The following is a 27,735-nucleotide window of genomic DNA, read 5'->3' on the forward strand; positions in this document are numbered from 1 at the left end:
CAAAAAAGTATCTTGTCACTTCAAAAATGACCAGCAATATTAATTGTGATTTAATAGTCTAAGGAATTAAGGTTTTATCAGACAAAGAAATCTTTCCAATTTCTCTCCTCAAACTAAAAGACCCTCAAATTTGTTCAGTACAAATTAACCCCACTATTGAAAATATAAAGTTATATGAAGGCAAAAAAGGCTAAAGGAACAGTATAACAGATAAGCTCTATTTCTGAAAGTTTAATTTTAAACACGAGGTTGTGTTGACAAAGAGGAAAAAAGATTTCAAATATACACTTTTTAAGCCATCTTTTAAAGCATAATGACACAATTTGTTTATTTTCAGATAAAGGGACAGGAGGAGTGGGAGACTAGAAGAACCTAACAGAGGCCAATATCTTGTCACAAAATGACTTTCCTAGGGTCTGCTTTACTAGTAAGAATACAATGTGTGACCCAAGATGACAAGAGTAGCATCAAGGACTTAGTTTAGAAAAGCTGTTTAAAACGGGTTACAAGTCATTGATTAGCAAACAGTTGTTCTAAGACTTGCATGAAGGTCCCTTCCTGCATGACTCAGCACACACCCACAGGCCAGAACATAAAGATGCCTTATCTACGTAAAACAGATAACATGATCTATTGTTATTCTTTCAGTTACATACATAAGCATACACCTATGGATATAATCAGCAAATGCACCAATCACCACGTATTTAGTCACAAGAATCGCCTTTAAATTATTTTCCTACATTATTTTTGTGACAGTCACTTCAGTCTATTTTCTCTATAGGGGGCTTACAAAGTTCAAATTAAATTTAATATTTGCATCATCAGATACTGCAAGTCAGTGAGACGAAAGCAAGCTTAGAACTTTTTCAAGGAAGAAATTGTAAGTCTTATTCATAAAACCAGGCAGTCATTGCTATCCTGACTAAAGGGCATTATTTTCACATATATTGAGAAAAAAAAAATTTACTCAAGCAAATCGCAAATGTACTTAACTATCCAGTTATGAATAGTCATAAATACAAGGAAAGGTGATGTTTTTTCTTAATACGTGCAGTTTAAATATGTCCAACGCAATATTTTTTTTAAAAGGAGATGCTGAATCTATCAAACTCTAGTTGTAATTTTTCTGACTTTGTTTTTTTAAAATCTAATTGAAGCTTCTTATCCTTCTAAAATAAAGGATTAATTTTGAGCTCTGAAGTTCTACGTGCTGAAGATACCATTTGTTCCAAAACGCTAACTAGAAATGATTTAGAGTCATGTACTTAAAGCACCATAAATTTTTGAAAAGGCTGAAAAACAGAAGCTCATGTTATTCAGAACCAGTCTAACAGCTTCACAGTCATAATTTTTTGCACAGATGTACTGATTTTATTCAAAATATTGTTCGAATTACATCTCATTACTGTCTTCCAAATGACAAATACAAAGAAAAACACTCTTTTGGGCAAGACAGCATATAGCAAAACCCTTCTGAGTAGAGCTTAAATCAAGACTATTTTAAACTCTTTCCCCATAGCACCTTCTTGCCTTTCCACAATCAGTGCTGAGGCTCGCACAGGTTAGTCGAGACAGCAATGCAACAAAACCTAAGTGACATGAGCAGCTGAAACTGATCTAGTATGTTATATAAAAGTTTTGGTCAGGATGAAGTACAAGCTATAGTCTAGGAAAAAACAGGTAAAAGTAGGGAGAGAGTACTGTCTATCAACAAAATGAGACTGAATAGTTTCACTGTATGTACTTAACACTGCCTTAGGAAAAATCTTCCATAAGGCAAAACACAAGTACTAACAAATATGTACACAATTCAGCTCCAGGACCTACCCATAAACACGGAAATCTAATTCTTACCCATCAGGAGCCTTCTCATCTGTACTTAGATTTATAGTATGGGCCATCTGCCTCCAACTGCTGAATGACATATCCTTCTGAACTGCGTGCTCCATTTTCATCCAGGCTAAAACTTTCCAGGATCATGCAGAATAATTTCAATAACAGGCTTTAATACCATGCCTGATAACATCCCTGAATTTCAAACAAACTCTTAAACAAATAGAAAATTAAAGTAGTCCACTTTTACGTCAGGAGTAAGGTGTCTAGCCTGTAAGCATACTGTTAAGACAGCTATTGTGGCAGAAAGACAGAAGTTACAGCTTGTTTTTTAAAGACACAGTTGTAAATACCACCAACAAAGACAGGAAAATGGTACAGGCGAAGCTCTGAGAAGAAACAGAGCATCCTGCCTATATATGCCACAAAGTTGGAAAGAACTGATGGTTTATATATAGTTTAACAGTCATTTGCAAGCTAGATTGTTCTCGGCCCAGCTGAAGCACATCTAAATTATTTGTGGCTTGCCAAGATGTTTTTAAGCAGGCAGAACAACCACAGTTGCAATTCCTTGTGCATAGGACAGGACGGAAGAATGCCCCACACAGAGTGCTTGCTGTTTCATAGAAAACAGTATTTTACTTCTTTTGTTTCGTCTGATTACTTGCAGCTTCAAGAAGTCTGTGCTTGCAGAGCTAACACTATAAAGACACAAAACAAAGTTCAAGGACTGTAAAACTCTAGGCAGCTTTTAAAGTGACTTCTTGGACAGGTTTTGGATAAGTGAACAATGTCAAGGAGGTGTAACAGAGAAAAGGGGAGAAAGCAATATATGTTTGAAGGTAAAACACAGCAGATAAACAACAGACAAGTCAAAAAAGAGGGAGGAAATGGGCATCCAACAGGTCAGAAGAAAAGAGAAGCCTACCTGTGTAGAGTTTAACACACAAGTTTCCTAGAAACAAAGCTTAAATTATACCTTCTCTTTTATGGAAAAAAACAGTCTTTAAGACATTACTTCTACTGTCACACATACGAATAAATTCCTTTATTAAGCCTCTGAATGGCTCTTAATATCTAAGAGTCTCCACACAGAGCATGGCGATCCATAAATCTCCATCCCACTAAGCTCAGAACAGACAGACATTAGCTGAATTTGCAATGGATAAGAGTTGCCAAGGATTTAAGTATTACCCTATCTCACATTATGGAATCTTTTTCAATGAATGACTCTTTTTTGGGGGGGAAGCTTTAGAAACAAAACAAAAATAACTAAAACCCCAATCACCAGGAAACACACGGTCCTTGCTTCACAGCTCAGGGAGTTAGACTAAATGAATTTAAGACCACTTCCAACCCTTCATTTTTAATATTAGCTTCTTTACAGTTGTAGTCACATATGCTTAGAACTGCTTTCATTACCACTAATGTTTGCAAGTAAACTTTTGTAAAAAACACAGCTGAGAAAACAAAGCACTGATGTTGTGCACTGTCCCATTTCTATTCAAAGAACCAATCATATATAAATTCAAAGGGACAGATATTTTTGCATGGGCAACAGAAGTCACATAAAGAAGCCAATTCGTCCTTAAAGATGAGACTGTCTGGAAATGAGAAGCATGGATTTTACAGGAAAAAAGTACTTGTTTGGAATCTAGCTGTGCTCCTTCAAAGACATTAAGCACACCTTCATTCAAGAAAGGTTGCGTGTGATTACACACTAGAAGTAAATCAAGAATCTCAGATGTAATTGCTGACTGCAAATGGGTTGATTTTTTTCCCTGGAGTAAACAGTTTCAGCAGACCAAGGGGAATTTTCAGTAACTTAGCCCTGTTCACCCTCCCCTAAGCTACTGAAGCCTTTGGCTGATGAGGAAGGAGACAAAAGCTTTAGCAGTCCATAGGTTAAGAGCACAGTATTAGATACTGCTGCCTTAATTCTTTCTCATTTTTTCCACACATAATTTCTAACCACTTGGAGACATGATCACTGCTTTTAGGAAACATTCATATTTTATATTGATATATCTACATCCTCCGCATATAAGGTAATTTTAATTAAAATCTAAAATATGGAAATGCAGAAATTAACTCCTGATTTAACTCCTTTTAATCATGTTATGCTATTTCTTCTTCTCAATTTACAGAAGAGATTTTAAATGGCATATATTGGTAAATTCCTTCTTTTAACCTGAGACTACATTTAATCACATCTGCTCAGTATTTTCAAAGAGATTAATAGAATGAACCTCCAGCTAACCAATATGAAATTGGCTCATTGCATCAACAACAGCCATCCTCTTCAAAAAATTGACTTGTTTTTCAAAAAACTGACTTGCAGCAGCACCCACACAACCAACGTAGGACCAGCTTCACTCATAAGGAGCACAATATAAGAAGATCCAACTGCAGCTTAAAAATGTTCATTTCTATGACATGCAATATCTACACGTAAAATTAATCAGTGCTTACCTGTTTTTTTAAATCAGCTGTGCTTATTCAACAATGCAATGCTAGCATACAGTTTCTTTAGGACACATTAAAAACCAGCTACTTTCAAACTAAATTATTTGTTGTTAAAGGCATGCAATTTTTTTACACAACTGCTTAAAGAACTAGTCAGTCCAGGAAAGGAATCTCGGGGATAAAACTAAAATAGTTGACCTTAGTAAAAGTTTTGCTGTTGACTTCCTTGGGGCTAGAATTTCATCCCTGGACTTCATGCAACCAAAACATTAATTTTTATCTGAAATAAATAAGGATTAAGTTGAACTTTACAATAAAAACAGATTAAATTTACTAGGCAGAGTTAAACCTTATGTCTATAGCGAATCACTCCCTTCCCTCCTCCACAAATGAATACAACACAGCTTCCTTGCAGGGCAGCTCTTTTGGGTGAAGTCTTAAAGATCTAAATTTCTGCATACTCTGTGGAAATAACAAAGAACCCCTCTCCCCCAAATCTATGCATATAACAATAAAATGCCAACAATACTTTCTCCACAGTAGTAAGTACTTTGCTTTAGAACCTCTGACTAATTTTCCCAGCAGTTCTGTTGATGATTCTGTCTGCTCACTCCATCGCACCAAAACAATTTCATTTCTTGAATAATGCATACACGCAGTACGAACACTTTACACTGTTTGGAGCAGATACATATCTAAATAGCTTCCTACATCTCCCACTTTTTTAACTTCAGGTGTGGCTATATTTCTGAGACAAAAACAACCACACTGAATAAGTGTATATAAGAGATTTTAAAATATCACCTGTAAGGCTGCAAAGAGCATTTATAGCAATAAAACTAAAAGCTTAGTCAAAAAAATATTCCTTATATTTCTTCTTATGGAGCTGAATGTTCTATAGGAAGAAAATAGCATTTTTACTACGCAAATTTTTAGTAACCGATATTCTACACTACTAAGACTGACTAGTCAAACATTAGTACTCAATATATATAACCCAAACCACTACTTTTCAGGATCTCCCAGGCAAGTCCCCAAACATAAGCTGAAGTTTCTGGGAGTTTGCTACGTAACAAAATGCTTTGAAATTTAGACACTAGGAAGTCAATAAAATTTTAACAAAATAAAATGCAGTAATCCACAGCCAAGCAAATACTTAAGTTTTTCCAGTACATCCATTCTAGCTGTTTATCATAGGCAATAATGTATCTTTTTTGATTGCTCTTTTACATAGTTGCAAGAGCTGTTCTATGTCCCAATTTGTTGTGATCTTACCAAATTCCACTGTGCAAATCTCACATCTCGGAAGTCACATTACCAAGAGAACAGGACTCTCCTACACCCAAAAAATTGCTCAAGCTCCCCTTAGAATCAACTGATCTTGATGCCTTACTGTTCCAATACACAAAAGTTTGCTGTTTTCTTATAGCCTCAATCCTTCAACAATCCAGTTGATTGGGAGCAGAAATAAATTAGTGGACAATGTTCACCCTAGACTGACCACTCGGGTCAACTCATTCCTCTGTCCTGAACTCTGTCAATCCCACTAATGAAGTCTCAGGGGTGAGAGAAGGGGAAATGAGGCCCTCAAGACTTCAGCTTTTTGTATTGGAGAAAGATCTTTTTCTATTTCATGACTCTCATAAAATGAAACTAAGAGAGCATAAGTGTGCTTCTTAAACTGCTGTATTTAGTACTTCAATCAATATTTTTGTCCTTTTATTTGCTACCACCTTTCACTATATTCTGCCCTGCAAATACTCAACATATACTTTACTGGTTACCAATAAAGGATTCCTAGGATGCCTCGCAGCTCCCTGCCTTTGCATTTGCCTTTAAGAGAGACCCTCTGGCTCGAATGGCTGCGTAGTGAATGACAGCAGGATGCTTCACTCCTCCTCCCCACCATGCTGCACTCACCACCTAACTGAAGTACCTTTCCCCCAAAACACAACACGGGCCTAGTCCCTTTTCCCCTGCATCAAGAGGGGAAAGAGATAATCTTTTGGTTTGGATACTACTACACCACGACTTCTATGCCCACTAGAAGGTACACTGGCACAAATCTTTAGCACAAATCCCCTTCCTCCGGGATTTTTAACCAGGCTAGCGGCACCTCCTCCCTTCCCTGCAAGTACACGCACCTATCTATTCCTGTCTCTAGGCAGAAAAAGCCCCCTCATTCTCTAGCACCCCGCAACGCTCGTTACGGAAACCAGAGCCCTTTCTCCCACTACACACCCCCCAGGCCAGGCTCTCACCGGGACGTCGCTGCCCCACGGACGGGAAGGACCGTGCCTGGAGCATAACGCGGCCCGGCTTCCCTGCAGCTTCCCCCTATCAGAAGATCCCTCCCTTCTCGCTCCCGCCAGGGGCAGCTCGCCCTTCCTCCCCCGACAAATGAGGCCCCTCAGGCCCTGGCGGGGCCGCCTCCCGAGCACGAGCCCAGCGACCTCCCGCTCCCGCCCCAGGCCCTCCTCACAGACCTGTGGATCCAGCCATCTTGTCCGAGCCCCCCCCCGCCGGTCCGGGCCTGCACGCGACGCCCGTCACTTCCGCCTGACGCAGCGCATCACTTCCTCGCGGAGGCTACAGCCGCTCCGGAAGAGATTGGTCCGGGGCGGGGCGAGCGCGCAGGGTTGGGGGGGCGGTGCCCAAGCACCGTGAGCCAACGCTGAGCGGGGCCCGCAGCGACGCTCCGACACCAGAGGGGAGGGGTAAAGGGGCGTGGCCAGGGAAAAGGGGGCGGGGCCCAATCTCCAGGGAGCCAACGCTGAGCCGGGCCCGTAGCGCCTCTCCAACACCTGAGGGAAGGGGGCGGTGCAAATGAGGCGGGGTCAGATGAAAGGGGGCGGCGCTCAAGCTCTCCGGAGCCAACGCTGAGTGGGGCTGGTAGCCTGATCTTCCAAGCCAAACGATTCTATAGATCATAGAATGGTTTGGGTTAGAAGGGACCTTTAAAGCTCATTCAGTTCCAATCCTCCTCCCACCTCTCACTAGATCAGACTGCCCAAGGCCCCATCCAACCTGGCCTCGAACACCAACAATCAGGCATCCACAACTTCCCTGGGCAACCTGTTTCAGTGCCTCACCATTCTCATGGTTAAGAATTTCTTCCTTATGTCTAGTCTAAATCTGCCTCTCTCCAGTTTATACCCATTGCCCCTCATCCTATCACTACAAGCCTCTGTGAACAGCCCCTCCCCAGGTCTCCTGTAGCCCACTTCAGGTACTGGAAGATCACTATAAAGGTCTCTTTGGAGACTTCTCCAGGCTGAACAATCCAAACCTCTCTCAGCCTGTCCTCATATGGGAGGTGCTCCAGCTCTCTCACCATCCTTGTAGCCCTTCTCTGGACCTGTTCCAGTCATACCTCTAAGCACCTTATCTGGCCATTTTTAAACACCTCCAGAGATGGTGACTCAACCACTTCCCTGGGCAGCCCCTGCCAGTGCCTGATAACCCTCCCCTTCCAGTGAAGAAATTTTTCCTGATGTCCAATTTAAACTTCCCCTGATGTAGCTTAAGGCCGCTCACTCTTGTCCTATCACTTTTTGCTTGGGAGAAGAGCCTGATGCTCACCTCTCTACAACCTCCTTTCAGGCAGTTGTAGAGAGCAACAAGGTCTCCCTTCAGCCTCCTCTTCTCAAGGCTGAAGAACTCCAGTTCCCTCAGCCGCTCCTCATAAGCCTTGTTCTCCAGCCTCTTCACCAGCTTCATTGCTCTTCTCTGGACATGCTCCAGCACTTCAATGTCCTTCTTGTAGGAACAGGTTGTCCTTCACTGGAACAAGCTGCTCAGGGAAGTCATGTATGCCCCCTCCCTGGAAGTGTTCAAGGCCAGGTTGGATGAGGCTTTGAGTAACCTGATCTAGTGGAAGGAGGCCCTGCACATGGCAGGGATGTTGGAACTGGATAATCTTTAAAGTCCCTTCCAAGCCAAACCATTCTATGATTTAAGGATTATTCTCCTCTATTACAACATCACTGTAGAAAATACAGTGGCCTTGAACAGAAAAAAAATGCCACAAGTTGTCCGTCTTTCCCTCTTCTTTGTGCTCTAACAGCAAGTACAAAAGAGAGAATAGAAGCCAATACACAAACCTTATCTGCTGTAGTAGTCCTGAATGTAGCCAGGAGGAGCAAAATACACTTCCCAAGCCTGCGCTTCTCCTTGCAGGAAAAGTAGAACCTCTGTGGCTCCAAGGCCAGAAAGGAACACTATGGGCACCCAATACCTGTGCACTTACCGTTTTCAGAAGGATTCATCTCTCTTTTTTAGATGATCTTATGCTAATGATGAATAATATACCTACATATCTTCAGAGACACAATACAAATATGGCTGTAGGCTTAGCAAAGCGAAGCTGACTTGTATTCTCCCAAGTCTCTGAAATCGCATAGCAGATTCCATAGTACATCTATTTCTACACCCATCTACTAGATGTAGGCCCACCTTATGGTTAGCAGCAACAAATTATTTCAACGCTAATTGCAACCACATGAAGTAAAGATAAAACAGGAGCTAAAAAGCGGGAAAAAAATAAAGTCACTGTTCTTGGTGACAAAATCTGCACTGAGTAACTCTAACAGCTATTTGGTTTCACTCTTCTGATGCTATGGGATATTTACTGGGAAAACAATGGGTTTTTTTCAACATTGAAGTTGAGGGGAAAAACATCTGACAAGCTGAAGCTGAGCATATTCGAAGGCGTAAGTGCCTTTTCTTCCAAACAATCAAGCGCTTACACATGATAATGAAGTCACGGCTCTCTTCAAAAAGAAAAGTTCTTTGAACTTCTGCTTACAATTTGGTCAAAATAGGGTAATGGTAATCATTACAGCAACATGTCTTAGAAACTTTATTATCAAATACCACACAGCGTCCCTTAAAAGACAACTTAGAACAGCTCAGAAAACCAATGTACTACAATTGTGTTATGGAATAAATTTATTTAAAAGAAGAGTTTCACAGAGTTGAGATTTTTTTAGTGCAGATTCTACAGATGGCCCTCTTGCTATAAAACACTTCTGGTCCCCAAGCTCCATCAGACCCCTACGAAGATTTTCTAAGTAATATTTGGAACAAAGTATTGATAATGATTAACAAGTAAGGAATAACTATTCCCCTTTCTCAGACTAAAACAAACACAGAGAGACAGAGATAGGGTAACAATATCTTCCAGCAAGCTTAGCACAAATTACTTTTCACAGAATAACTAACTCGTGTAACTCACTTAAGCACAATATTACAAAGTACAAAATTCTGTGTGAATGGTGATGATAATAAAAATCAAGCAAAACTGAACTCCCTCATAATTCTTTACACAGGATATCACTACGGAGCTCCTGACTCAGAAAGTTGCAGACAGATCTAGAGAAGTCACTCCTTCGATACGGGACTCTGGAAACTACTTACCCATCACCAGGTAATTTCCTCCCACAGGTGGTGCTTTTGGAGGCTAGAACCCTTGCTTCTCTCAAACCAGCAAGTTCCTCACAAGATAGTTTAGCTAAAAAGGAAGGACATAAAACACTACATGGGATGAGAAAAGCTCTTACTCATATCATGATGTGTTTACAAACCCTAACAGACAGAAGAGCCCCATTACAGGAAACTGGGCATAAATGTAATGAACAGCAATTAGTCTAGAGAGCTTACAGTCAGAACCCATACATAGTTCTGCAACTGATTGCAGACTGCACCTGTACAGAGCCATGCCAAACTCTCTTATTTCATCAGTGCACGACTTGTATCTGACTAGCTGAGAAGAGCGACATTACTCATCCTCTTTAAAAGCACAGAAAATGCCAGATATTAAGCAATAATGGAAATACAGAAAACACAGAAGCAATAATAATCACACAGAAAACGACCACAAACTCTCATTCCAAGCAAGTGGACATTCCACTCATTACCTGACCCCACAGAGGACTCCTGAATACCATAGCACTTTTCTTTCCAACAGGCTTCATTTTTACAAGCATCTAGCAGTCTTAAAGTCATAATACCTCCTCTCTCTCCAGTACATGGAGAAGACAAGAGAAATAAGCAAATTCAATTTCTGTCCCACACATCCAGAGGTTAACTCCTTTTTTGTCAAGTCACAGGAGGACCTCCGAGCTCCCTTGTTTTCTCAACAGTTGCTACTTGCACATCCATATAGCAGCACAATATCTCCTCCTTCCTTAACCTGAAAACCAATTCATAATTTGTTTCCCGACTTCTGTTTGTTTTAATGTGTGTGCTCCCAAGATCCCTATTGCACAAATTCACTGTATGTAGAGGAAGTACGTTTTGCTTGTTTTCCCAAGCCGCCTCACTCTGGGAGTACAAGTAGTTAAACAGCTGAATGAGCAAGTAAGAAAATCAAATCAGAATATAAAAACTTAACTAAGACTTAAAATGTACAAGCGTAGATTTACAGAGGAAACTTCCACGGTATTTCACAGATGTAAACATTCACAAGCAAAGGACACAATCTTGCTACCAAGAGTAAGCTACAGAACATTCTAGCTCATTGTTTCTAACAAATAGCCTACACAATCAAAACAGAACAAAAATAAGACAAAAAATAACAGAAAAACAAAATTTTGTTCATTATACACTAAAGGATATTATAAATTTAAGTAATAAATGAAATCTTAAACTAAAGCTTTAAAGGCACATGAAAAAATCCCTCATTTTCTCTAAAATTTAAGGTTATTATTGTTCTAAAATGTCAATAACTTTCGTTACTAGATGCAAAGATTCTACTTTTTCTCACTGTATGCAAGAGAACAAACATTATTTTGAAAAGAAAAATTGAAATATTTAAAACAACGCGTTAACTTTTTCTCAATTACAATTATTTCTGGTTTCTTTACACCATTATACACAAAAAAAATTAAGAGTAAAAAGGAAATACTTTTAAATGCTGTTGTTCAGCTGACAATGAAATAAATGTGGAAAACTTATACTGGAGAATGCGGGCATCGATCCCGCTACCTCTCGCATGCTAAGCGAGCGCTCTACCATTTGAGCTAATTCCCCATCTGAAAAAAAAACTTTGACGCTTACAGATATCATTCTAGACTTACCAAGAACTATGATGCAACTATGTCCAAGTATAGGGTCATTGATTCTCGCTGAGTCATTCTTTCTATTCATCAACAACTGACTGCAAGTCACAGCTGGAATAATGTGATGCTTTTCAGCATCTACACTAGCAAAATAATCTTATTCATTTCTTTTACAAAACAAGTCCTTCTTATTTAGCTGTTTTCATACAAGAAGCACTCCAAAAGATCAAGTTATTTAAAAGAAACCGAATGTGTTACCGAAAAAAAAAGCCCCAGCTTTACTAGAACAACTGTTCATTCAACAAGGAAACCCACGGTTTTTATAATTTGCAAGACATACACATGAAAAAACTGATTCAGGAAATGTTTAATAAGTGAAAAATACCATATGCTTGATTATAATAGCTTTATAGTATGTATGAACAGTTTTATAAGTTATATATATACATACATACACACACACATATATACACATTTATAAAACTGTGTGTGTGGATATATATACACACACACCCCCTTACGGACGTCACCTGGCTTCTCTGGAGTTACAGAGTCAAGTGCAATTAAAACATATCTCTGCTTTCCTTATTATCCTTTTAAAATTTATTTATTACCTCACCAAATGCACTTCTCTGTAACTGACACATTACCTTTAACACCCTTTGAACACTGACTTTTTGAAACATGAACACACCCAAATGCTCGCGTGACTTGACATAGAGCACAAAGCATACATTGCAGACAAGGAACATAATGTAAGGTAATGGACCCTCTTTTGCATTTTAATTTTCATCTTGATTTGCCTACAGCAAGTGTATTACTCAAAATGCAGATCTAGAGAGATCATTACCTATTGCTACCACTATTTAACTGGTGCACTCGGAAAAAGCTCCCAATTGCACAAGTTCTCCTTCCGATATTTGTCAGAAAGATGAAAAAACACACCAACCCATCAGGAGAACCAGCTCGAGCCCTGTCCGGCCACACCGGCATGGTCCCTGCACCACAATGAGCTCAGGCACCAGTGGCCCAGCTCCCAGGGACATCGATGCCCTGACCATGGGTCTCAGACACCACCCCTGCAGCTGTGCTCCCTCACGGACCTGTCCCAAGGCATCTTCAGTCATTCTACGCTCCCATTCGCTTCCTTGGAATGATACAAAAAATGTCGGCAAATAATACTCTCTAAGACTCGTTTGGGAGTTTTAGAAAGCAAGCATCCTTTATCAGGCCTAGGCAATGTGCAGGATGATCTCTATCAATCATGTGCAACGAGACAAGAGCTGGTTACAGAATATATTTCCCACTTGCATGCATATGTATAAATCTTCCCACGAAACTTATGCATATTCTGTTACTTTCCAAGGTCTAATTTTAATGTTATAAAACTTTGCAACAGTCAAAACTCTTGCTAATTTGGATCTGGCTCCAGCTCTCTGCCTGACCTTCCCTTTCAGATTAGTAAAGATTCCAAATAGAGGTGATTACAGAAGAAGAGACATCTATTCAGCACATACCATACTTCACACAGGGCGTTATCATCTTCAAGGAACAATGTCTGGAAAACACCGTTTTAAGGAAAACATATTATCAGAGGGACATTCTGTCTAACTGTTAAAACCCACAACTGCTTAGATGAAACTTAACTGTACTTTAGCTTAAATCAAAATATTCCACTTCGAAATATTCCACACATTGTATCAGGAACAGCTCTCTCCCCTTCCATAAACACTTGCCCTCGGCACTCCTGAATCACTCCCCACCTCCCCTGCCCCTCTTCCATCCACTCCTTCCCTGAAGCCAGCACAGGATCTTAAGCTCAGGTGACAAGAGGAGTGTGATCAAGGAGCCAGGAGAGGGTCTGGAAAGCTCCCAGCAGTTAGACTCAGACTTGAGCCCAGCCACGATGTGAAGGAGTTCATAACAACTTGGACTTCCACGTTGTTCATCATTCCAGGTTTTTTAGAGCTTCACCAAACCCAGGCTGAGTTCCATTTCACAACTTCCCCCTTCTGATTATTTTAACAACAGGATTCTCTCAGCATTCTTTGAAAACTTAAGCTTGCTGCCGCGTGTAATATGAGCAGAACCGGGACTCTGATTCTCTGTAAAGTGAGAAGAATTTGTATACTCTGCCTGATGCAACACAGTACTGCACGCTTGTCCTCTTCTCTGTAGGCTCCATGTATAGCTGCACATACAGCCAAATTATATAGCCCACCATCTACCACATGGTGACATTCCAACTGTTGCTTAAACTTCTTCATTTACAGAATAAAAGAGATCTTTCATGCGCTACACCAGACAATGACTGTTTGCCAAGTTAAGCTGCATTTCTCACTCCAGAGGAGTATGACCGCAGAATGGGAGATGTTACTCATCCTTCAAGTCTAAGTCAGCCTAAGGGGATACCACACCAGAGCATGAGTGCAGTGATGGTGTGACGGTGGAGTCACCATTCCCGGAAGTGTTAAAAAAACCATGGAGATGTGGCACTTTGGGACATGGTTTAGTAGCTATATTGATGTGTTAATGGTTGAACTTGATGATTTTACAGCTCTTTTCCAAACTTAAAGATTCTATGATTCTAAGATCACCACCTGACTGGTTTCTAAATGGCCTGACTTGTTTTAATGTTGTCTTACTGGTTCCTGGCAATGCTAAATCTGGTGGTTTACGTGTATTAGCCCTGACACGATGGATGGTTTGGAGCTACTGTATATAGGCATTCAGCGTTTTCTGGGGCTGGACGCCTTGGCAGGTGGCAACACAAAGTAGGAATACTTGAAAGTATCCCATGATCTCTACTCTGCATGGCAATATGCACTTGGTGCTCGAGACGTGTTGGCATCAATTTGCTACAGATCTTATGACAGTGCCAGCCACAAGAAAATAGGAAAGGGAAGAAAGTATCATGATACTAAGAAAAAAACCAACAAACATATTTATCAGCTATCTAAAAGCATGAATGGTGCAAGTGAGAGTAGTAATCAGATATAAAGCTGCTATGGATTTATGGCCATCTGTAAGTTTCTGCTACTTAAGGTTTGGTTTTTTTAATATTAAAGCTAGTCCTACCAGAGTTAAAACTATGAAGTTTTGGAGTGAATGATTGTGTATAGTTTTTAATGTTTGTGGAATGCTTTAAAAATTAAAACCAGTCTGAAATTGATGTATTTGTAACACTTATGAAGTAATGAGACATCTTTGCCATATAAATAATTCATTTTGTACGGCAGCTGCTCGCGCATGCACAGAAGATTCAGCACATGCTGAAAGCAGTAGGTAGAAAACATTATAGCTTTCTGTATCAAGACAAAAAAACTCCTTGTTATTTCTGAGTTAATTAAAACAGTTGATCAAGTACTGGTAGCACAAAGCTTAAGGAGACCCTTGGGAATAATTGTCAGCTGCTCATAACTGTCAAATCAGACTTAAATGAAAACTCAATCCAGAAGTGAAGTCTTTGCATAGTTATGAGGAAAGCTATAAAACTTGCAACCATATTTTTCACTTGGGGAAGCTTTCTTATTGCAAGCATTTCATTTATACTAGAAACTGACACAAAATCCAACTTAAGTGTTGGATTTTTTATGTGATCTTATTTATGCGGAATCAACCTTTGGATTCCCATTTGGGCCTGCTTACCTGATCATCTGTAGGAATTTTGAATGAGGTCACTAAATGAACATAATTATTGCATGGAGAAGGTCAACCACTTTTAGCAGTGATGACAGAGAGCATATTTAGACCAGGCATTTCGGAATAACTTCCTAGTTGGATATTGTTAGTCTAAAACAAAAAGCACTTAAAAAAACACAGATACAAAAACTGGGTTTTTTTCTTATCTTCAGAAAATATAAAGCTTTCTTCAGAGAAAATTGTTTAAAGATTGCTACTGTCAATTCAAATGCTGCTATAACCTTAATTGACAGGTAAACAGCTCAAAGCCTGCACTGCTTGTTTCAGGTTGTCTAATACCATTAACATGTTTTTCACAGCCTTTTATTTGAGAAGTCTTGAATTAGCTATAATTTTACTAAGAAGATTTTGCAAAAGGAGTGCTCATGAGTTACAGAAAGGTATTAGCTTTGCCACCAGAAAACCAGTTCAGCTCTTGCTGAAATTTTTTAACTCCTGTTTTTCCTTCTTTTACTTTTTCGTCAGGAAAAATATTTAGCAATAAACGAAGATAACAAAAAGTTACAAATGTGCAGGAGATAAGTTATTAACAAAACTTTCACAGACTCCAAGGAACTAAGGCAGAAGGGAGCAAGCTGGAGCAGCTTTCCCTACAGCTTCACCAAACCTACTAGCAGGGCAGATTAAGAGTGGATTTTCCCATCTTCTAATTAAACTACCTTCTCTTGCTAGCAGTTAACCTGATGTTTGGTGTTGAAGATTTAAAGCCAAAGTCTTTTTTTTTTTAAGATAGTTGCAAACCAGCCTTAAAATTTTTAAGAAAAAAAAATATACAGCATGTCCAAGTTAGTTTCATGTTCTCAAGTGCTAGGAACTACCACAAATGTGGTTGTAAGATAAGAACTTTGCCCTTCTTAAATAGAGATCAATATAATTAATAGTTAATTACTATTTCCAGCCTCCACCCTCAAAGCAATAGGAATATGCATGAGCGTAAGCCTAATTAAGAATTTACATTCTGAAAAAAAAAACCAACCTCCGGTTTATTTAAAGGTACACACTCACCTGTTATTCCTGTTTACTTACAACCATTCCACTTGATAAATATAGGTCAAAAACTGAATCTTTCCAACGCTGCCCTCTCCCCTCGATGATACAGAAGGCAATTTTAGCCCAGGGTGGCTGAGGACGCACAGCAGAGCTGACCACCACGCAGGGTCACCGCATGGGGGAGGCTTTTGTGTTGAAGCTTTACCCATTACCATCCCACAACAGCTTCAGGGATGAGGAGAGGAGTGAACTCCAGCCTCCTCCTGCACAGGTAACAGCAAACGAGCCAGCACAGCTGCTATATATAAAGGAAAAATACATAGTGGGAAGGGAGGTGGGGAAGCAGTTGCCCAGATGGAAAGCACGGAGGAAGGGCGGTGGCACAGAACATTCTAGAACTGGGCGGGGCAGGATGGGATGTACTCGTTGCTAGGGAAGCACAAGTGCAGGTCAGGCTCTGGATGGGGAGGTGCTAGCTCAAGAGTGGCGTGGAAGTTGTTCGTCTTTGCGACCCCGAGCTGAGGCCATCGGAGGACAAAGCTGGCGAAGGAGGTTTGCTTGCAGCCTTTTACTGAAGGGGTTTCTTATCATGGTTGTGTGAGTGGGTCTTACAAAATCTAGTTTTGAGGTGACGGGGGGGGGGGGGGTTGCTTGAGGAGACGAAGCGGATGGTGCTGTTCCTTAGGAGAGGGGGTGGCTTTGTGGGTTCTTCTGGGGTGTTTGCCTCTGCTGTACCGCACCACCATGGCTCAGGATCCAGCTCTCCTTCCATCGCTCTCAACACTTGCTGTGACACCAGCCTTACGCTGTATTAGTAAAAATTTAATAGCAGTTGTTTTCCTGCTTTTCAGCCAGAGTTCAATTAGAGTGTGTCACTGAGTCCAGGAGACAAGTGGAAGAATTAAATCAGAGAATAATATGGGTTGAAGAACTTGTTGAAGTGGGTGCTGACTTGTGTGTGTTTTGAATTCAGCTTGGTCGTGATGTTTTTGTGCTGTTAACTGTGTTTTCGGTACACTGTAAGTAGGTAACTTCAACAGTGAATGTAGGCCTTCTACTCGCAGGTCTGGTTTCTCTGTTCTAATGTCAAAATGACTTAAATATGGTGGTGTATAAATTACAAAAACTATAAATTCTGGAATTTTCATGTGGACCTTAGTAATTAGATATTAAATATACACTGAATTTCAGTGGGGCCTGTGTACCTTAAGACTCTAATCTTTGAACATTGCAGCCATGCATTTTTTTAAGTCATTCTAATAACCAGTTTCTTGGATCTTTTCCTGTTTTCTTTGTTTGGACAAGGTTGTTGTTCTTAAACTATTCATATTATTCTGGAGTAATTCTCATTTGGTAAGTAGATAGTTCTGTTCCTCAGTAGAATCCACAGGATGTAGGAATCTTTATATTCTTCAGTCTTCTTCTAAAGCAGGGAAACCTTCATTACTCCCACTCCTGTTAACTTTCGGACTGAAAGTGAAAGATGTAAAAGAATCTGAAGAATAAATAGTCTAGTGTTTTGTGGAAATCCATGGTTCTGCAAAGTTTCTAAAGGAACATAAGGAAAATGCTCTATGCGTTGTTTAGCAATAACTGATGAGCAGAGCCCTAGATCTATCCAGCAGCCATTCTCTCCTTTCTGGAGTTACAGGGAATGTGGAGAAAATTGGGATTGTTACAGTGGTGAGTTAGAAGACAAAGGTTTGCAACTCCATTTGGATTCAGGCATACTCAATCTCACTGCTTTTGTAACAAACTTTTTTTGTAGGTTGTGTGGAAGAAGTATCTGCAGCTGGGTAGTACGTAAAATGAATAACAGTTTTTCTATACTGCCTTCTTAACTCGTTCAAAGAGGGCATTGTACATGAGTCCTATAATGCTGAAACTTTTTTGAAACCCTCATGAAGTTGGTAGAGATATCAGGTCTTCAAAAAAAAAAAAAAATCAGAGAAGGAAGTTTTGATGTGAGTATGGCTATTTTCCAAAAAAAGAAATCGAAATGCCTAATAGTATTAATATATGACTTGCTGCTTCCCATCTGGAAAAAAGAATGAAATCTTTGCCAACCTGGAAGCCTATCAGGACATAAACTTAAAACCTTTTGATGCTTTTCAAGAAGAAGAATGATAACTGGGATGTCTTGCTCAGTTCTTTGACCTTCTTCTTAAATTCAGGACATTATGTGTTGTAATCATGATAGTGATTTTGTGTGGTCCAGATAGAAATCCCAAAGAGCAGCATAAAAGGATAGTCTGATTTCCCTCTGAGCTGAGATCTGAGCCTTAGCACTATGTTAACTTAAATGCCAATGTGGCAAATATTCACAAAGGATATTATGGTTTTGTACTTATTAACAAAAGCAACATATTTAGTATGAATAATTTGGGCCCTTGGCCAGCTTCTGTTGTGGCCGCTAATGCCAACGAAAGTTACTTAGGTTGCCTGGCTAAGCTGTTACCAACATTGATTCTTTGATCAATATTACAGCATTTTGTACCAATACATTACCTCCCAGGATTGTATTGATTTTCCTCAAACAAGGTAATAGAAGAGACAAATATCACTATAAGCAGCAGATCTCTGTAGTTTTGTGGAGGTTTTTTTCTGTGGGGCTTTTTTTTGGGGGGGTGGGGGGTTGTTTGGTTCGTTTTTAGCATGTTTTTGCTTTTGGTTTGGGTACAAAATGATGAATAGTGGTAAAATAGATGGGAAATTTTGGGAGCAATAAATAAAATCTTCATCAACAAATAAAGATTGGGATACAGAAGTGGAAACATTTGTTCATTTTAATGATAAATTATCAACTTGAAGGTTAGGCTATTTAAAAGAAACTGAACGTACTGTAGCTGTTCTTCAGTTATTTAGTCACTGTTTAGTTTATAGTTTGGGCGTTTATTTGATTTTAAACAAATTTTCTCCTACTTGCAGTGTTAAAGCCTTAAGACAGTCAGTGCTTAAGAACAAATTAAGAAGGTTCATAGGCAGCAGTACTTGCTGATTTGTGTGCAGTGTAAGCCTGTTTGTGGCTTCCCTTAAGCCATAGAGATGTGCTTTACCATTCAGAAGGGGGTATGATGAAACCCTGTTCCTGCCTAGGCTGTGTTCATACAAGCCTGGTGCAAACACAGTTAGAAGGAGTTTGTTTTTTTGTTTGTTTGTTTTACAACATAGGTGTTTTTAAGACTAAGGTGACTTTTATCCTGAAAGAATACTAGGAAAAAAAAATCTAACTAAACACAAATGAAATGAATCTTTTAGGGTTATAACTGATTTGGGTTTGTTTTTTTTTTTTTGCTGGTTTTTAATTTGTTTGAAATACAGAGCTTATAGGTACGCATTACTGTTTGCAGGAAATTCATGCTCTTTATCTGTGAGTGATTTTACATCATCTATTTTTGTCAATCTTACAGAAAGCAGAAGGCATCCTGCCTAAAACAAGGTAAAATATTGAGTGGATTTTTAGTAATCAATTCATTTAAAGCTAGTTTGTTTCTGTAGTGTACTGAAATGTATGGTGCCATAACTGGCATAACACTGAGTCACTTCTGAAATTGAGATTTAGTCACTCTAATGTTCTGGAATATCTTAATCATCACCAAGTGTTATGTTTTACTGTATGACTAAACAAATTAACTTCGGAATGCTTTGCAGCTCTTGGTTCAAAAATCCAGCTGGTACGTGAAGACATCACAGAGTAGAAGTAGCAGCAAGCTTGCTTACTTTGCCAGACATAGACTAGTGAAGCTTTCAGTCAGCCAGTTGCTAAAATGGCCATGGTATCTGCAGAATAATTCCAACTATAAGAGCTTAACTATCTTCTGCAAATTAATTTCAGATGCTTGTTTCCGCATTGATTAGATTTTAATATGAGAAGGAAAACATTTTTTCCCCAAACCAGCTGTTTCAGAGTGAAGGAGCAGGTAACAAGATGCTGGAGTTTGTTAATGGGAGAGTATGTACAGGATTTTGGGTATGGAAATTTGAGGTTAAACCAGCAATCCTTATCAGGTGGTGAGGGAGTTGGCGTCTTGGCTGCTGCAGCAGTGTTTGGGAATTTCAGGAAGTGAGGTTAGTGTTAGTAATTGATAACTGATGGAAGTGTTAGCTTGTGAATTGTCTCTGGCCAATAAATGGTGTCTTGTTTCTTCTCCTTTTATTTTGTTCTCCTACCATGTCCAGGAGAATCTGTTCTTTAATCTTTTTGTTATGATAATTGCTTTACTATTCCTAATATAATAATATTCACACAGCACCTTTGAATTAAAAAAAAAAAAAAAGCTGGATTTGTCATAAACTGCTGCAGTTGTTTTATCTTAAAAGTGAATTTGCAACTGTAGGCCTAGCTAGGCTTCCTTTAGTTAAGTTGTTTAGAGGTTTTCTCTGCTGTCTGTTGAAGCACTGCATATTCTGAGCCACATCATGCTGTGAGGTGCCTAAAATCTGTTGTCAACATTAAAGAGTTCTATGCACATAGTGTTCAGAAATTAGAGATACCTTGATGGGCAAAGAAAAAAGAAGGAAGGGACTTGTGTTGTTAAAGGTTGATACAGGTTGCTTGGACGAGAAGGCCAAAGGTTTGGAAAACAACCGGGAGTCATTCAGAAATTGTCTTGGACTGTGAATGAAACTTGCAAGAAAAGTAATGAGTGGTGTTGCACAGGAGATCAGAAGTAGCTTCTCAGAGTATCTCCATTCTTTCTACAGATAGAACTTTCCAGTAGTAAAACCACTCAATGTGTACAAATGTATAGTTGAGATGTTCTGCTTTAAATGTCTTTCTGCTAGAGAAGACTCGAAATAACTTGAAATAACAGGAAACATTGAAGACCTTACTTAATGTTTTCTGACTCTGATCTTGCAGAACTGAAACCAAACCATTTAACAGAATTTTCACTGCTGGTTTCATTATATATGTGATTTTCTTGTTTTCCACTTTAGTTATGTATTTTTAATTTTTGTATGTGAATTAATTTTAATAATGTGAACTATTACTTTGTTTCCCAAAGGCAGTGTCCCATCTGCCTGGGTGTGCTTCTCTTTTTGCCCTTTTTGTAACTTGGGCCCAGACTCCACTGCCAAAAGAGAAAAGAACTGGGTGAACTCTGCTTATTCAGTCACATGTATTACATTGTAAAATGTGGAAATGGGTAAATTCATTTAGCTGATTCTCTTCCACTGAGGGATTACAAATAGGAAAAATCTATTTCAGAAAAAAATATGATCTTTAAATACATCCAGATTTCTCTATAAACAGTCATAGTTGTTTGGTGTGAGCATAAATCTGCAGTTGCTTGGTAATGAAGACCTTCTGTTATCCAGATGCAGCTCAGCTGAGTAAAACACATGCTGTTTCATTGAGGAGTCCAGATTTCATGTTAGGCAAAATTCCCACTAAGGCTGTCAAAAGCAGCATGCTTTGAGAAAGACCTAATTGTGTCTGCGTTTCACTAGGAAGTTGTGTTCTGGTTTTGCCTACCAGTAACTTCAGTACGGGATTACAACTCCAGCAGCGTGATCTGACTGTCCTGCTTCCAGTGTGATATTTGGGTATAAAATCAGTGTGGTGTCTCTGAGAAGGTTTTGTTTGAACTTGAGACAGGAGATCAACTTTCAGTGTTGGTCGTAGGAAGTTATTCTGCCAGTGGGAGAAGCGAAATGTAATGGATAGTAAAAACTGCATGCTGTTGTGAGGGGAATTAGCTCAAATGGTAGAGCGCTCGCTTAGCATGCGAGAGGTAGCGGGATCGATGCCCGCATTCTCCAGTGTTTTGCCCCGTGTGAGTGTTATTGCCTTTTATTGCTACCACAAACAATACTTCATTTGTTTCAGTTACCAGTTATAATTATTTTTTGCTGTTTTGGAAATGAGAGGCTTGTAAACTTCTATTTTTGTCTAATATTAGGGTAACTGCCTGCACAAAACAGAAATAAATTGCTGTTAATGAGTTTTGAAGAGTGAAACAAGTGTACTGACAGATACCATAGTTTCGTCTAATTTTTGGCTGTGATACAATTTTAATTCCCTGTTCATACTAATCTTGTGGGGCTGTTTTAAATTTAGATGTATTTTTCTGTAGGAAATTGTAAGGATTAAAATTAATCAGTTTTAAGAAGCATATGCACAATATGAGTGATATAAGTTCTTAATGTTGATCAAAGATGATAATTTTTTTAAGCAAAATAATTTCTTTGAAGTAAATTATTTTCCTGTAATGGGTTAAGAAAGAAATTGGGTGAAATGGTGACTGAATATTAGTTGAAACTCAGGTTGGGAGCAAGTGTGTCAAAGTGCAAGGTCGTTGGGAGAGGCAGTGATTCTATGGTGGGCTGCTGGTTGTGTAGGCAGCTGTATACTTGTAGATCTTATACACAATTTCACAATCTTTTCATGTAGCTAAAGACTAAAACAAAAGCTTGCACTAGAATTTGATTTACTTTTAAGGGACAGAAATGAATTTTATTTCCTGTATTGCAGAATGGCAACGTTACAGTTGGATGATTTTGTGAAGGAATTGTTTTTCCCAGAGTTCCCGAGTGTACTCTGCTAATCGAGATATTTCTTTTTCGTGTTTTAGTTGTTGTTCAAAGTGGGATATGTTGCTGGCTCTTTATTTTTTTTCATAAACGTGAATTCAGGCAAGAAAATCAACTCCCATAGATTTTCAGTCCCTCAAAACACTGGAGAATGCGGGCATCGATCCCGCTACCTCTCGCATGCTAAGCGAGCGCTCTACCATTTGAGCTAATTCCCCCTCCCTTATAGTTTATCCACAGATTTACTTCTGGGGAACTACAGTTTGGCTGCTTGAGATACAATTTGTTGGGTCAGGCTGCTTATTTACTAACACTGTATCATGTAGAGCCTGATAGGAGAACCAGATAGATGCATTTTCTGCTATGTTACTTTGATAAAACAATGTTTACTTTCCTGGACAAAGCCTTCCCTAGTGTTTATTTGTGGGAACATTTTTTTACCTCCATTACAATCTAGAAAGTAGTACTCTTAGAAGTCATTGAAAAACAATGACGTTTTTCTTCTCCTCGTTTTTCAAGTCTTTTTATTTTCTTTTCCAACCTTAGTTTTTTAATTAGCTGAATGTAAATAACAAATACAATTTAACAGTTTAAATATTTGTATTTATCATAGTTTGTGGAGAGAAAGTATTCATTTATATCTTCCTTATGTTCTATTCTAGGTATTTCTACTTTTTTGTATTGACATTGATTCAGTTAAAATAGTATTGCACGTTAAATATATGGGGTTACTAAAAACTCTTCAGCATGGAGAAGAGAAGGCTCCAAGGAGACCTTATAGCAACCTTCCAGTACTTGAAGGGGCTACAAGAAAGCTGGGGAGGACTATTCACAAAGGCTTGTAGTGATAGGATGAGGGGCAGTGGGTATAAACTGGAGAGGGGCAGATTTAGACTAGACATAAGGAGGAATTTCCTCACAATTAGTGGTGAGGCACTGAAACAGGTTGTCCAGGGAAGTTGTGGATGCGTGATTGTTGGAGGTGTTCAAGGCCGGGTTGGATGGGGCCTTAGGCAGCCTGATCTAGTGAGAGGTGTCCCTGCCCATGGCAGGGGGGTTGGAACTGGGTGATCTTTAAGGTTCCTTCCAACGCAAACCATTCTATGATTTCAGAAATACAGAAATTCAAATGTAGTCATACTGACTTTGCAGTAAGAAGCACATGGGCAAAGCCCTGCTCCCTGTTTCTTAAATCGAGGAGTGCTTTCTGGATTTGGAGAGCAAAATGTTATAACCACAGTGAGAGTGGTTATAAACAACAAAGGCAATGAAAATTATATAATAAAAGATTTCTCATTTTCTGTTTAAATGCAGAAAAGTAGGTTCTGCCACTGGAGTAAAGTGTTGCAGTAATACAACAATACATGCACTAGTGGTTTCCTCTAGTGGATTTACCTTACTGGATGACAGCAAAAAAAATAAATTACAGTTAATTATCAGCTAGTTACAACTTGTCTAAAGTAAGGTAATACCTCAAATCTCTCACAATCTAGATTCAGGCCACCATTTGGAACTAATAACAGTATCACTGCAAACATTCTCCTAGAATTTAAATATTCTCCTGCCTTACCACCATCACTGCACAACAGTAAATGAAATTTTGTTCTTACTATTTCTTGCAGTATATTGTAAATGTATAAGCCTCGCTAGAATAAACTTGAGGGGGGAAACAAATACGCATATGTGGTTTCAGTCTTCTCAGGCACATATCTTGGGTTGAGTAACAGTCACTGCGCGCCTGCTGCTGGAACCTTTCCTATATCATATTTCACAAGGTTGAGCTCTACGTACAGTTTGCTTTATCTACCCTGTGCAGTCTGAGTTAGCATGAAAATGGCAGATTACCTCTCCCTATTTTTCACCTCCAGGTCTCACTCTGCTGCCGCTGAAAAGGCCTAAAGCTTGGACAGATCATCTCACAGAAAAATTTGATGCCAGAGTCAGATATGGATGAGGAAAGACCTGTGCAATAATACTGTTTCCAGAGATTAAAATGTGTCTCTTCTGTAATTGACAGTCCCTTGTTTTGTCATCTTGAACTTATTGTAACTGCTAAGTTTTATGTAAGATGGTGAGTAAAACCATCTAATTTCCCCACCTGGTTGGGAGCACTTCCTTATCCACGTGGCTGAAAATAACCCAAGCTTCTTAATTATGGGTTTTTTTATTTCTCTAGGGTGTTTCAGCTGGGAGGGCTTTGTGTCCACATCCTTTCATTTAACACGGATCACTTCAATGAACCTCTTCGGTAACACTAATGCCAAACCTGATAAAAGCTAATTTAATCAAGTTTGACTTTCGCATTCTAAATGGTCTCCTTAGAGGATGTCTGGGCAAAGGCAAGTTTTCTGTTATCTTCAAGCTGCTCCACTTTATTGTCTGTGAGTTCCTCCTACACAGAAGGAAGTTTGTCCTCTTGGACAAAAGAAAAGACAGGCTCGAAGTTGTGATCCAGCTGCACTGGCATTCCTCTCTGCGACAGAGGGGCAGAGTAAATGCAGGGAGGGCAGTTTGCATTTGTGGTTATTAAAATCTACAGCCACAAGACAAAACAGGGTCCTGTGGGGGGGGAATTAGCTCAAATGGTAGAGCGCTCGCTTAGCATGCGAGAGGTAGCGGGATCGATGCCCGCATTCTCCATAGATATATTTTGTGTGTGGCAGAGGGGAAAAAACAGTTAACTAGGAAAGATGTTTTCATGTGTTAAACTGGTATTTTGAAGTAAAATAATCTCTGATTTTTTAGATATATATGGTTTATATCTTAAATGCTGCCATAGGTTTGATTAGAATAAATTAAAATAATCTGCTCATATTCTAAAAAAATAGAAACTGACTTCTACAGGGAGAAAACAAAATGCTGGAATGTAATTCCTCTCATAAATTGCCAGAAATAAACGCGTTTGGTTTTTTAATTTTACACATCTTGAAAGCATGTCTTTTCTGGTTTGTCTTGTTCCTCGCTACTTCATTTGGAAATGCTAAGTGAAATATTACCAATTTATTATTTGACACCCGTTTTGGACTTGCAGCTGAATGTGTTTTCTTTTGTGAACAGAGAGACCAGAGGAAAAGAGAGAACTGTATTATATGTATGGAACTACAGTTTTAAATATACCCTGAAGATCACAGTTTTGTGATCCAAAAAAAAAAGTAAAAGTGGGGGGAATTAGCTCAAATGGTAGAGCGCTCGCTTAGCATGCGAGAGGTAGCGGGATCGATGCCCGCATTCTCCAGTGTTTTGTTAAGCAGGAATTGTAGTACCTTGAAGTAGAAACTACTAAAACAAAATATATAACTAGTTTAGTAAAGTGTTACTTTTGTTTTAATTGGGGTAAACCTGATTTTTTTTTTCTTTCCTCCCTTCCTTTGTCTGCATGCTTTACTACCAAATTCAGGCTTATGTAACTGAAATGTCAGTCCGTGGTTGTAACTGTTGACTTCCGGGCCAGTTTAAGTCAAAGTCGGCAGAAAGAATAATCTGCAATGTGATGGTTTTCCAGGCTTTATGAAAAAGAGCAGATGAATGGTAGTTGGAGACCTGATTCAGAATGGGGTTTTTTAGCATACAGTGGAAATAGCAGCTCAGGAATGCTTGTTCTTCCCCAGCTGCCCATTGTAGTCCCTGTTCAGAAGCACAGGATCTTTTCATTTATGATCTTTGTGAAGCTGTAGTACAGGCTGGAACAGTCCATTCAAGGTTAAGAGCAAAAGTTGTCACCATTTTCCCTCAGGTCTGTATCCTAGAAAGCACAAGTACAGCAACTATGTCTTTTGGCTGTGGCCTGTGTGTGGGATGTAGTTGAGCTCCTCAGCCTTCTCTCCTGTTTTTACAGAGCCTCTTTAAATGGCTGATGCCTGCGACACTTGTGTTAGAGCTTCAGAACTAACCTTGACCATCTCACCGACTCACTGGCTTTCCCTAACACCTTATTAGTTTCTCCTTCTGATCCTTCTCCAGGTTTTGTGTGCATCTTTATAGCCCACTTGCCCCAACCCTTCCAGAAGCAGCTGCACAGCAAGTGCTGCTTTGTAGATCTTAGCGACCAGTGCTGTGAAATCAGTTGTGTATAACAAAGCACTTTACAATGTGCAAAACGGCCTGCTTATTTCCTGACATTTTCTGCCTGTTCATGGCTGAGGAAGAAAATGTGTGTTAAACTTGCAGGAGACTGTTATTATTCCACTTCTTGGCATGTCTTGTAATTTGGAGGCTGAAAATTACCTTCCCCTTGAACTCTTGGGCATACCTAAAAAAAGTGTGTACCAGTCTTAGTGATAATTTTCAATATGATTAATTGACAGAAGATGTCTAGGATGGTCATACTAAATGCCACCATCCTGACAGCAGTCTGTCACATCCTCATAGCTACTCTGTACATACTTATTTTCAGCAGGATTGTTCTCAGTGCGCACTCTTAGCACTGTGTTCTTGTCTCACCATCATCCCTTAGTAAACCTAAAAAATTATTCCTGATCATTATTTTTGATTTGCAGTTTGTTATCAACTGTTGTAAGAAGCACAGACAAAGGTAACTTACACATTTGTCTCAGGAATATCTAATGATTAGCTTTCCTTCTTGGAGGATAACCACTGAGTATTCCAGAATATATTCAAGTAAATTAATGGATTGATGTTATTGGGTTTTTTCTTTCCCTTTTACCCTTCATGAAGTGAAGGCAGAGTACAGAGTTTGGATTATTTCTCTGTAACATCCACCTTCAAGCTTTGCCAAAAGGGTTAAGCAAGGATTCTGACTTGCTTTTTGCACTTAGATAAAATAAACCATACAAAGCAGCTTTGTACAGCTGAGGAAGATCTACACAGCTTTGTACTTTGCTATTAAAAAAATCACCAATACCAGATACGTGGAAGCTTTCTTGTTTATCCCAGGAGAAAGAGGTTACCTACTAGGGTCATTCACACATTTGCAATTAAACCAGTGTTAAGCCTGCTTTAGCTTCCTGATCAGCCTGAGGCTGCTGTTTTCAATTACCGACAGGAAGCTGAGAACAATAATGAAGTATTTAGATGGATTTCTACAGCTAGCCCCTGTATTGCTGAGGAGCTGGATCAGGCCCATAATGATGCTTACTTTATATTTATTTGTTTAGATTTCTTTCAGTTTGGTTGGAGTGTTTGTATA

At 39.3% G+C, this 27,735-nt stretch overlaps 1 protein-coding gene and 5 non-coding genes across 6 annotated transcripts in view; 3 read left to right on the forward strand and 3 right to left on the reverse strand.

The window, feature by feature from the left end:
- The window catches only part of UBE2V2 (ubiquitin conjugating enzyme E2 V2), a 29,570-nt gene extending 22,627 nt beyond the window's left edge, over nt 1–6,943 (reverse strand). Inside the window, exon 1 of the mRNA XM_054058635.1 lies at nt 6,789–6,943. Within this exon, the coding sequence (XP_053914610.1) occupies nt 6,789–6,804 (16 nt within the window). The 5' untranslated portion in view covers nt 6,805–6,943. The remainder of the gene's footprint in view (nt 1–6,788) is intronic.
- Nucleotides 6,944–11,261: 4,318 nt separating this feature from the next.
- Nucleotides 11,262–11,334, reverse strand: TRNAA-AGC (transfer RNA alanine (anticodon AGC)). The gene has a single exon. It is a non-coding gene; the product is annotated as a tRNA-Ala (tRNA).
- A 10,411-nt stretch (nt 11,335–21,745) lies between these two features.
- On the forward strand, nt 21,746–21,818 carry TRNAA-AGC (transfer RNA alanine (anticodon AGC)). The gene has a single exon. It is a non-coding gene; the product is annotated as a tRNA-Ala (tRNA).
- Nucleotides 21,819–22,734: 916 nt separating this feature from the next.
- On the reverse strand, nt 22,735–22,807 carry TRNAA-AGC (transfer RNA alanine (anticodon AGC)). Its single transcript has one exon. It is a non-coding gene; the product is annotated as a tRNA-Ala (tRNA).
- Nucleotides 22,808–25,156: 2,349 nt separating this feature from the next.
- TRNAA-AGC (transfer RNA alanine (anticodon AGC)) lies at nt 25,157–25,229 on the forward strand. The gene has a single exon. It is a non-coding gene; the product is annotated as a tRNA-Ala (tRNA).
- A 522-nt stretch (nt 25,230–25,751) lies between these two features.
- TRNAA-AGC (transfer RNA alanine (anticodon AGC)) lies at nt 25,752–25,824 on the forward strand. The gene has a single exon. It is a non-coding gene; the product is annotated as a tRNA-Ala (tRNA).
- Nucleotides 25,825–27,735: the final 1,911 nt, after the last annotated feature.

This window comes from Cuculus canorus, chromosome 2, assembly GCF_017976375.1.
Source record: "Cuculus canorus isolate bCucCan1 chromosome 2, bCucCan1.pri, whole genome shotgun sequence".
NCBI classification, from domain to species: domain Eukaryota; kingdom Metazoa; phylum Chordata; class Aves; order Cuculiformes; family Cuculidae; genus Cuculus; species Cuculus canorus.